The sequence below is a fragment of the Anomaloglossus baeobatrachus genome, chromosome 1, assembly GCF_048569485.1.
Source record: "Anomaloglossus baeobatrachus isolate aAnoBae1 chromosome 1, aAnoBae1.hap1, whole genome shotgun sequence".
Classification (NCBI taxonomy): Eukaryota; Metazoa; Chordata; class Amphibia; order Anura; family Aromobatidae; genus Anomaloglossus; species Anomaloglossus baeobatrachus.
Window position 1 is genome coordinate 920,772,689 of NC_134353.1, and position 11,239 is coordinate 920,783,927.

General features: G+C 48.6%; 1 protein-coding gene across 3 annotated transcripts in view; it reads left to right on the forward strand.

Moving 5' to 3' along the window:
• SKA1 (spindle and kinetochore associated complex subunit 1) overlaps nt 1-10,964 on the forward strand; it is a 158,330-nt gene extending 147,366 nt beyond the window's left edge. For all 3 annotated transcript variants that reach the window (XM_075327842.1, XM_075327851.1, XM_075327860.1), the window contains 2 exons: nt 6,398-6,567; nt 10,322-10,964. In XM_075327842.1, coding sequence (XP_075183957.1) covers nt 6,398-6,567; nt 10,322-10,470 — 319 coding nt within the window. In that variant the 3' untranslated portion in view covers nt 10,471-10,964. The remainder of the gene's footprint in view (nt 1-6,397; nt 6,568-10,321) is intronic.
• The last annotated feature ends 275 nt before the right edge of the window (nt 10,965-11,239 follow it).

Here is an 11,239-nt window from a genome sequence, read left to right on the forward strand (position 1 = left end):
GAAGTTGGCAACGTGTCTCAACAAGTGGTGGACGATGATGAGACACAATTGTCAGCAAGTCAGGAGGAGGAGCAGGGTGCGGAAGAGGAAGACGACGTGGTGGATGATCCAGTAACTGACCCAACCTGGCAGGAGGATATGCAGAGCGAGGACAGCAGTGCACAGGGGGAGGGAGGCGTAGCATCACAACAGGCAGTAAGAAGCAGGGTGGTGGCCCCAGGCAGAAGTCAGGCAACCGTTCCCCGGAACAACACGACGACACAAGGTGCCTGTCCAAATGTTAGGTCTTCACGAGTCTGGCAGTTTTTTAAGTTGGATCCAGATGATTCAAAAAAGGCCATTTGCAACACCTGCCGTGCCAGCATCAGCAGGGGTACCAAAACTAGCAGCCTGACCACCACCAGCATGATCAGGCACATGTCAGCCAAGCACCCGACTTTGTGGGAAGTACAACAGAGTCGAGGAGCAGTGCTTGCTGATGTCACTGCTACGTCTTCGCTGGTTGTGCATGCGAGCCAATCCTCTGTCCATGCTGCCTGCGAACAAGCCTCCTCCACTCCTGCACCTACAGTTGCCTACGCAGAAAGAACACCATCATCAAGCACGTCCTTGTCCCAGCGCAGCGTTCAGTTATCCATTCAGCAAACCTTTGAACGCAGGCGCAAATACACTGCCAACACCCCACATGCCACAGTTCTAAATGCTAACATTTCGCGACTGCTTGCGCTGGAAATGTTGCCTTTTAGGCTGGTGGAGACAGAAGCATTCCGTGACCTGATGGCGGCAGCTGTCCCACGTTACTCGGTCCCCAGCCGCCACTATTTCTCCCGGTGTGCCGTCCCCGCGTTGCATAACCACGTGTCACAAAACATCACACGTGCCCTGAACAACGCTGTTTCACCCAAGGTCCACCTAACCACAGACACGTGGACAAGTGCTTGTGGGCAAGGCCGCTACATCTCGTTGACGGCACACTGGGTTAATATTGTGGAAGCTGGGACCCAGTCTGAGCGAGGGACGCAACACGTCCTTCCCACACCAAGGTTTGCAGGCCCTACCTCAGTCAGTGTTTCACCCACACTCTACAGCTCCGGAATGTCATGCTCTTCAGCCTCCTCCTCCTCCTGCGCATCCTCATCCACTGTGCCCTCCACACCAGTCACAAGCTGGAAGCACTGCAGCACTGCCTCGGCGAAGCGGCAACAGGCTGTGCTGAAGCTAATCTGCATAGGTGACAAACCCCACAATGCAGAAGAGCTGTGGACAGCTCTGAAACAGCAGGCAGATCACTGGCTCACACCTCTGAACCTAAAGCCAGGAAAGGTCGTTTGTGACAATGGCCGGAACCTGGTGGCGGCTTTGAGGCGAGGCCAGCTGACACATGTTCCATGCGTGGCCCATGTGCTCAACCTCGTGGTTCAGCGGTTTATAAAGTCATACCCAGAGCTGTCTGATCTGCTGGTAAAAGTTCGCCGCCTGTCTGCACATTTTCGAAAGTCACCTACTGCTTCAGCCGGCCTTGCCGGCTTTCAGCGCCGTTTGCATCTTCCGGCTCACAGACTGGTGTGTGATGTCCCCACGCGTTGGAATTCAACTCTGCACATGTTGGTCAGGATATGTGAGCAGAAGAGGGCAGTTGTTGAGTACCTGCATCACCTAAGCCGTCGGGAAATGGGTCAGACTCCACACATAACACCTGAGGAGTGGAGATGGATGTCAGACCTATGTACCATCCTCCAAAACTTTGAGGACTCCACCAAGATGGTGAGTGGTGATGACGCCATTATTAGCGTCACCATACCGCTACTCTGCCTTCTAAAACGGTCCCTGCTGAAAAACAAACATGATGCATTGCAGGCGGAGCGCGATGAGTTGCAGCAAGAAACAGTAGTGGGTGTGGGTGATAACACACAGCCCAGCCTCGTCTCATCACAACGTGCAGTGGAGGACTATGACGAGGAGGAGGATGAAGACATGGAGCAACTCTCCGGCCAAATTGAGGATATGACATGCACACCAGTCATATCCTCGATTCAGCGTGGCTGGCCAGAGGACAGGGTAGATGAGGAGGAGGAGGAGGAGGAGGAGGAGGAGGAGGACAGCATGTTCAGTCATCTTGTTGGTCAGGCTACTGAAGTCCTGGCTGTTAAGAGTCTGGCGCACATGGCTGACTTTATGGTAAGCTGCCTGTCTCGTGACCCTCGCGTTAAGAACATCTTGGCCGACAATCATTACTGGTTGGTAACACTGTTAGACCCACGCTACAAGGAGAACTTTTTGTCTCTTATTCCCGTGGAGGAGAGGTCAACCAAAATGCAGCAGTTTCGGAAGGCCATACTCACGGAAGTAGGCAAAGCATTCCCCTCACAAAACGCTAGCGGCATAGGTCAGGAATCAGTGGACAACCGAGGCGTACAGCCGAGAGAGGCACAAGTCCAATCCGCCAGAGGTAGGGGAACAGTCTTTAAGATGTGGGACAGTTTTCTCAGCCCCTCACGTACCACAGCCCCTGAGGTGCGGGGTAGTGCCACAAGAAATCCTAAGTTTGCCCAGATGCTGAAGGAGTACCTTGCAGATCGAACAACTGTACTCCGACATTCCTCTGTGCCTTACAATTATTGGGTATCCAAGCTGGACACGTGGCATGAATTGGCTCTCTACGCCTTGGAAGTCCTGGCCTGCCCTGCTGCTAGCGTTTTGTCAGAGCGTGTTTTTAGTGCCGCAGGTGGAATCATTACAGATAAACGCACCCGCCTGTCAACTGAAAATGCTGACAGGCTGACTCTGATAAAGATGAACAAGGGTTGGATTGGGCCAGACTTCACCACACCACCAGCAAATGAGAGCGGAATTTAAAGTTTGCCATGTACCTCCACTCACCCATGGGTACACTTCTCGACTTTGGATAATCGCTGGACTGCTCCTCCTTCTCCTCATGCGCCATCATGATGACCGTTACAATAGTTAGGTCTTTGTTTCAGGTATACCCCCAGTGGTAAATTTTTTCGCCCATTCTTTGCAGAATGGACATTACAACGACAGGAGACCCGCTCCTTTGCAATGGGAACAATGTTTTGAGGCCCTCATGCACGTCTCTACCCAGGGACAACGTGTAGCCTCCCAATTTTTGGCTGCCCTGCCTAAGGGCTATACTGAAATACACCCACTTCCTTAAAATGGACACTTAATGTTTTGAGGCCCTCATGCACGTCTCTACCCAGGGACAACGTGTAGCCTCCCAATTTTTGGCTGCCCTGCCTAAGGGCTATACTATAATACACCCACTTCCTTAAAATGGACACTTAATGTTTTGAGGCCCTCATGCACGTCTCTACCCAGGGACAATGTGGAGCCTCCCAATTTTTGGCTGCCCTGGCAAAGGGCTATACTGAAATAGACCCACTTCCTTACAATGGGCACTTCAGGTTTAAAGGCCATCATGCACGTCTCTACCCAGGGACAATGTGGAGCCTCCCAATTTTTGGCTGCCCTGCCTAAGGGCTATACTGAAATACACCCACTTCCTTAAAATGGACACTTAATGTTTTGAGGCCCTCATGCACGTCTCTACCCAGGGACAATGTGGAGCCTCCCAATTTTTGGCTGCCCTGGCAAAGGGCTATACTGAAATAGACCCACTTCCTTACAATGGGCACTTCAGGTTTAAAGGCCATCATGCACGTCTCTACCCAGGGACAATGTGGAGCCTCCCAATTTTTGGCTGCCCTGCCTAAGGGCTATACTATAATACACCCACTTCCTGACAATGGACACTTAATGTTTTGAGGCCCTCATGCACGTCTCTACCCAGGGACAATGTGGAGCCTCCCAATTTTTGGCTGCCCTGGCAAAGGGCTATACTGAAATAGACCCACTTCCTTACAATGGGCACTTCAGGTTTAAAGGCCATCATGCACGTCTCTATCCAGGGACAATGTGGAGCCTCCCAATTTTTGGCTGCCCTGCCTAAGGGCTATACTATAATACACCCACTTCCTGACAATGGACACTTAATGTTTTGAGGCCCTCATGCACGTCTCTACCCAGGGACAATGTGGAGCCTCCCAATTTTTGGCTGCCCTGGCAAAGGGCTATACTGAAATAGACCCACTTCCTTACAATGGGCACTTCAGGTTTAAAGGCCATCATGCACGTCTCTACCCAGGGACAATGTGGAGCCTCCCAATTTTTGGCTGCCCTGCCTAAGGGCTATACTGAAATACACCCACTTCCTTAAAATGGACACTTAATGTTTTGAGGCCCTCATGCACGTCTCTACCCAGGGACAATGTGGAGCCTCCCAATTTTTGGCTGCCCTGGCAAAGGGCTATACTGAAATAGACCCACTTCCTTACAATGGGCACTTCAGGTTTAAAGGCCATCATGCACGTCTCTACCCAGGGACAATGTGGAGCCTCCCAATTTTTGGCTGCCCTGCCTAAGGGCTATACTATAATACACCCACTTCCTGACAATGGACACTTAATGTTTTGAGGCCCTCATGCACGTCTGTATGCAGGGGCATTGGTGAACCTCACAATTTAGGACTGCCCTGGCAAAGGAAAATACTACAAAGACTCACTTCCTCAAAATGGGCACATTAGACTCAAGAGGCCTTCATGTACGTCTCTTCTCAGGGACATCGGAGTGCCACACAATGTTTTCACGTAAAATCTTTCATGTATTGATCTCAAAAAGTAACATACACCAGCTCTATCTCACTATTGGGTATGTGCCCTTAACATTTCCGCCATGAAAAATCATTTTGGGGTCATTTTGGAAGGTTTTCTGGTGAGTCCGTAAAAATGGCGTAAAACGCGGACAAAATTGTTCACAGCTGTGACTTTTGAGTGATAAATGCTTCAAGGGGTCTTCCCCATGCTGTTGCCATGTCATTTGAGCACTCTTCTGAGACTTTTGTGACATTTTTAGGGTTTCTCCATGCTGCCGGGAGGTCATTTCACAAAAATACTCGGGTCTCCCATAGGATAACATTGGGCTCGTTGCTCGGGCCGAGTACACGAGTATCTTGGGAGGCTCGGCCCGAGCTTCGAGCACCCGAGCTTTTTAGTACTCGCTCATCACTAATAATAAATGCATAGAAAAGTTAAAAAAAAACAAACAAAAAAAACATTTTTTATCTTCTACCTATAAAGAGCAAAAAAATGCATTCTTCCAAGAACTAGAGAAAATCCTGAGAAGTCCGGATCGAGAGGCGTTTAGCACAATTTATACTCTATACCTATGTCAGACGTATAGGGACTAAAGGTAGATTAGGTATACTGTATTTTTCGGACTATAAGATGCACTTAGGTTTTAGAGTAGCAAATTATTTAAAAAAAAATAAATTTTGAAGCAAAAAATGCGTTCATGGCACATTGTTATTAGGGGGTTCTGCTGCTGACACTGTTATGAGGGTAATGCCCTCCAATTCTGTACTAATGCCCTCCATCCAGGGCCCCTCCTTGGTGTATATGTCCCCCATCCTGGTATTTATGTCCTCCATCATGGGCCCATCCTGGTATATATGTTCTCCATCCTGGTATATATGTCACCCATCCTGTTATATATGTTCTCCATCCTGGTATATATGTCACCCATCCTGGTATATATGTCACCCATCCTGATATATATGTCCTCTATCCTGGGAGCCATCCCGGTATACATGTGCTCATCCTGGTATAAATATCCTCCATCCTGGGCCCATCCTTGTATATATGTCCTCAATCCAGGGTCCTTTCCTGGTATATATGTCCCCATCCTGGTAAATATGCCCCCAATCAAGGGCCCATCTTGGAATATATGCCTCCTGTTCTGCTGCTTTCTTTTAACACACAATAAATAAATAATTCTACTCCCTTTCCCTCCACTCCCTCGGTGCTCAGTGTCTGCTTCTGATGCCGGCGACTGACTTTGGCGTGTAAGCGTTGGGCATGTCACCTGCCGGCTCATCCATTATGAATATTCACTGCTACCCATGCCCATAATCCCGGCCACCTCTCAGCAACGGCTTTAGTACCTAGAGGAGGGCGAGATTTTGGGCATGGGGAGCAGTGAATATTCATCTGCTTTAATAGCAGGCACACATGTTTCCCCCAGCCGTCGTCTTCCTTCAGTGGCGACCCTGCTCCTGCCTCCTGTGACTTTCTCCCCCGCCGTCACCAACCCACAGCAAGCCAGGCAAATCTGGACTATAAGACGCACCCCCCCACTTTCCTCCCAAATTTTTCGGAAAAAAGTGCATCTTATAGTCTAAAAAATACGGTACGTTGCTTTTGCAGGATGCTATTGGACTATGAAGTGTGCACAATGTGTTAAAGAGCCTGTTTGCCAGTGACCCAGTATTGTGATGCCAGACTCAATCTGCTAAACCATTCCCCATTGTTCCTCTGCACAGATATATGAAGAACCGCCTGACGTATGAGCAGATTAACCACTTTATAGAAGAAGTCAACAAGGCCGTGGTGGGCAAGTACAAGATTATGCATCAACCTTTTAAGACGCTGAGCAACGTAGCCCGGAGGCAGCTGGGGCGATTTAAAGAGGAGGAGACTTCAGACACTAAAGGTAGATATGATATCAAGCGCCATTAGAAAAGGGGGTGCAAAAAAATAAAATACCGGATACTGAAACCCAGGTGGAACACTTGAGGACGATGCAGAAGGGGTTTACTAGCCGAATGTGACAAGCGGATGGATCCCATACATATACGGGGGGATGGTGGCCTTGTAGGTAGTGTTGAGCGGACCCGAACTGTAAAAATCCGGATCCGCGCGGTTGTAGCGTCCGATCCGTGTCTGATCCGGACCCGGGAATCCGGCTGCACGATCCGGATTCGTTTTTTTTTTTTCTATCTATCTCTCTATCTATCTCTCTCTCTCTATCTATCTATCTCTCTCTATCTCTCTCTCTCTCTCTATCTACAGTGCCTACAAGTAGTATTCAACCCCCTGCAGATTTAGCAGGTTTGATAAGATGCAAATAAGTTAGAGGCTGCAAACTTCAAACAAGAGCAGGATTTATTAACAGATGCATAAATCTTACAAACCAACAAGTTATGTTGCTCAGTTAAATTTTAATAAATTTTCAACATAAAAGTGTGGGTCAATTATTATTCAACCCCTAGGTTTAATATTTTGTGGAATAACACTTGTTTGCAATTACAGCTAATAATCGTCTTTTATAAGACCTGATCAGGCCGGCACAGGTCTCTGGAGTTATCTTGGCCCACTCCTCCATGCAGATCTTCTCCAAGTTATCTAGGTTCTTTGGGTGTCTCATGTGGACTTTAATCTTGAGCTCCTTCCACAAGTTTTCAATTGGGTTAAGGCCACTGCAACACCTTGATTTTTTCCCTCTTGAACCAGGCCTTGGTTTTCTTGGCTGTGTGCTTTGGGTCGTTGTCTTGTTGGAAGATGAAATGACGACCCATCTTAAGATCCTTGATGGAGGAGCGGAGGTTCTTGACCAAAATCTCCAGGTAGGCCGTGCTATCCATCTTCCTATGGATGCGGACCAGATGGCCAGGCCCCTTGGCTGAGAAACAGCCCCACAGCATGATGCTGCCACCACCATGCTTGACTGTAGGGATGGTATTCTTGGGGTCGTATGCAGTGCCATCCAGTCTCCAAACGTCACGTGTGTGGTTGGCACCAAAGATCTCGATCTTGGTCTCATCAGACCAGAGAACCTTGAACCAGTCTGTCTCAGAGTCCTCCACGTGATCATGAGCAAACTGTAGACGAGCCTTGACATGACGCTTTGAAAGTAAAGGTACCTTACGGGCTCGTCTGGAACGGAGACCATTGCGGTGGAGTACGTTACTTATGGTATTGACTGAAACCAATGTCCCCACTGCCATGAGATCTTCCCGGGAGCTCCTTCGTTGTTGTCCTTGGGTTAGCCTTGACTCTTCGGACAAGCCTGGCCTCGGCACGGGAGGAAACTTTCAAAGGCTGTCCAGGCCGTGGAAGGCTAACAGTAGTTCCATAAGCCTTCCACTTCCGGATGATGCTCCCAACAGTGGAGACAGGTAGGCCCAACTCCTTGGAAAGGGTTTTGTACCCCTTGCCAGCCTTGTGACCCTCCACGATCTTGTCTCTGATGGCCTTGGAATGCTCCTTTGTCTTTCCCATGTTGACCAAGTATGAGTGCTGTTCACAAGTTTGGGGAGGGTCTTAATTAGTCAGAAAAGGCTGGAAAAAGAGATAATTAATCCAAACAGGTGAAGCTCATTGTTCTTTGTGCCTGAAATACTTCTTAATACTTTAGGGGAACCAAACAGAATTCTTGTGGTTTGAGGGGTTGAATAATAAATGACCCTCTGAATAAACTTTTCACAATTTAAAAAAAAAACAAATAACATTCTTTTTTGCTGCAGTGCATTTCACACTTCCAGGCTGATCTACAGTCCAAATGTCACAATGCCAAGTTAATTCCGAATGTGTAAACCTGCTAAATCTGCAGGGGGTTGAATACTACTTGTAGGCACTGTATCTCTCTATCTCTCTCTCTATCCTGTACGTTCATGATCGAATCTTGGTTGGTGAAGGACTATGCATATTTTGGGATGTTAGAGGGGTTTTCCAAAAGGGGGGTGACCCCTTCACTCTCTCAAACTTATGAGATGCCACAGTCGCTATTGCCAGTGGCATCAAAACATCTAAGCAGCCAGGATCAGATCCTATTACAGGGGACTTCTGTATTTGAGCAGCATCCAGTGACGCACAGTGTTCTAGATACCTGACTGCTGCAGCCAATCATAGGCTGCAGCGGTCCTGTGAAGGGAATTATGGTATCATCACTTCTAGTGCTGGCGCAGACCGCGTAGCTGGCTTCAGTTTTTTCCCCTAAAGATGACAGTAGGTTTAGTATGGTAATATTGTTATCTTTACAGAATCCAAGCCTCCGTCAACATTGGATACAACCACTTTAAACCCTTAAAGGGAACCTGTCAGGTGCAATATGCACCCAGAGCCACGAGCAGTTCTGGGTATATATTGCTAATCCCTGCCTAACTGTCCATGTATACACTTTCATAGATAAAGTGATCTTTAGAAAAAGTACCATATTTTTTTATTTTATAAGACGCATCGGATTAAAAGACACACCCCAAGTTTAGAGGAAAACAGGGTAGTCCGTCTTCTAGTCCGGTGGTGGTGCGGGGATCCCAAGAGGCAGGGGTGGTCGTGGAGCAGGGCGGTGCTCCAGGCTGTGCAGCTGGTGTCCCAGATGCTCGATGGCGCTGTGAGACAGAGAAAATATCCATGAATGTAGCTTACCGGGGGATAAGAATGATGACAGGACGCAGTAGCGATGGTGCTGACGCTGCAGGCTGTGTGCTGCTCTGTGCTGCGAGCTGAGCGCTGTAGGTGGTGACACAGGGGACATCCTGAAGATGTTGGCGTGCGGGCTTCAAAGGCGCCCTGAGTCGGCGAGTGCTCAGACTGAGTTATTGGCTCACTGTCAAGATGAGATCTCATCTGCGTATGCTACACCCCGGCGGCATTTTTTTTTTTTAAGTCCAATACTGGGACATTAATGGTCCGGAGACGGCGCATGCGCAGATGAGCTCTTGAGCCGAGAGCTCCATCTGCGCACGTGCCGACTACCAGGCGCCATTATTTGAAGACCGCACCGCCAACATCCTTCACAGAGGTACGCGCATCACTGCCAATGACACTAGGCATTCAATAGCATGTTAGCATGCCCCTGTGGGCATGATAACATGCTAAGAGGGCGGACTAGTCTTTTTACACACTTTTTCTCCCAAAACGTTGGGAGGAAAATGAGGGGTGCGTCTTAGAATTCGAATGTAGCTTATGGGAGGGTTGATAGATAATGGTGACAGGAGGCAGGGGCGATGCTGTGGTGCTGTGACGCATAGATAACATCCAGGAATGTAGCTTACCAGGGGGCAAGAATGGTGGAGAATGTTGACAGGAGGCAGGAGCGATGCGGTGGGCTCTGCGCTGGGCTGCTGCAGGTTGGGTGCTGCGGGCGGTGAGGCAGGGGACATCCTGTATGTTGTCACCTTCTCAGACGCTGGATTTAGTCTCAGTGCGCACAAACATAAGTCCCGACACTTCCGGTCATGACCATGAGACCTCTCTGAAGCTGGGTTGCATATCTGCATCATGGTAGTCAGGTATAACCTCCTATTAGTGATCCTGGAGAAGGTATACACTAGACGAAGTCAATGCAGCAAAGTTGCCTCCAAAAAGTTGGTGGAGTTCAGTAAATTGGCAGGAGGCAATACTAGTACTTGTAAGTAGTGATCGCTTTTTATTCTGCTTCTAACTCCTTTTATTTTTCCACCAAGGGCAATTTTTTATAGTCGACACAGATATCAAAGAATTCACCCAGTTGAAGGTGGATAAGCGGTTCCATAGCATGCTGAGCATCCTGAGGCACTGCCACCGCGTCCGGGAGCTGCGAGGGAAAGGAATCGTCCGGTATGTCATCTGCTAGAACCTCATTGGCCTCCACTTACACTACAGATGAAGGAAGGACTCGCCGGCCCTTCAACAGGCCAAGGATAAAAAGGAAACCTGCCTGCAAAAGCAAACTGTTTGAACTTTTCACTTTTGACCTGACATTAAGGCCTCCGTGCACACTAGACAAAAGTCCTCTGGATTCGCCGATATCGGCAGGATCGGACGACAGTCTGTATGGGGGCCTCCCGACTCTTCCCCGGTAGATGATGTTTGGGCAGAGAAAGATCCGACATGTTGGATTTGAACCCCCGATTTTTCTACTCTCCACTGGATAAGCTGCTGTCAGGAGTCTGTCTGCGGCTATGTCACCGAGAACACAGAAGCTCCTGGCCGAGTGTTTCCCTGTATGGGGGGAGTCGGGGGAGGAGATCGTTATCCGAATGACCACTCAGCCGACTTCTCTGTTCTTTATGGGGGGTTTTATATTAGGTATTACAATATTGGACTTACTGTAATGTAAATAATTGGTGCATAAATAAAAAGTTCTTCAACTTTTTCATATACTCGGTGTTTCAGTTTCTCTTCATATGGGTTTGCCGTCAGTGTTGCCATTCAGCAGAAGTAATATTAATGATCTATGAATGTGTGATTGGTAGGGTGGTCTGACCCCCATTTGGCAAACTGATCAGTAGAGCAAAGCGGCGAAAATGCGTGCACTGGCCGTGTCTAGTGCATCGGTGTGTTAATGATCTATGCAAATTCTCTTAAGCTAACCTGTCCATTGGCTCTCCCAAGTAAAAAAT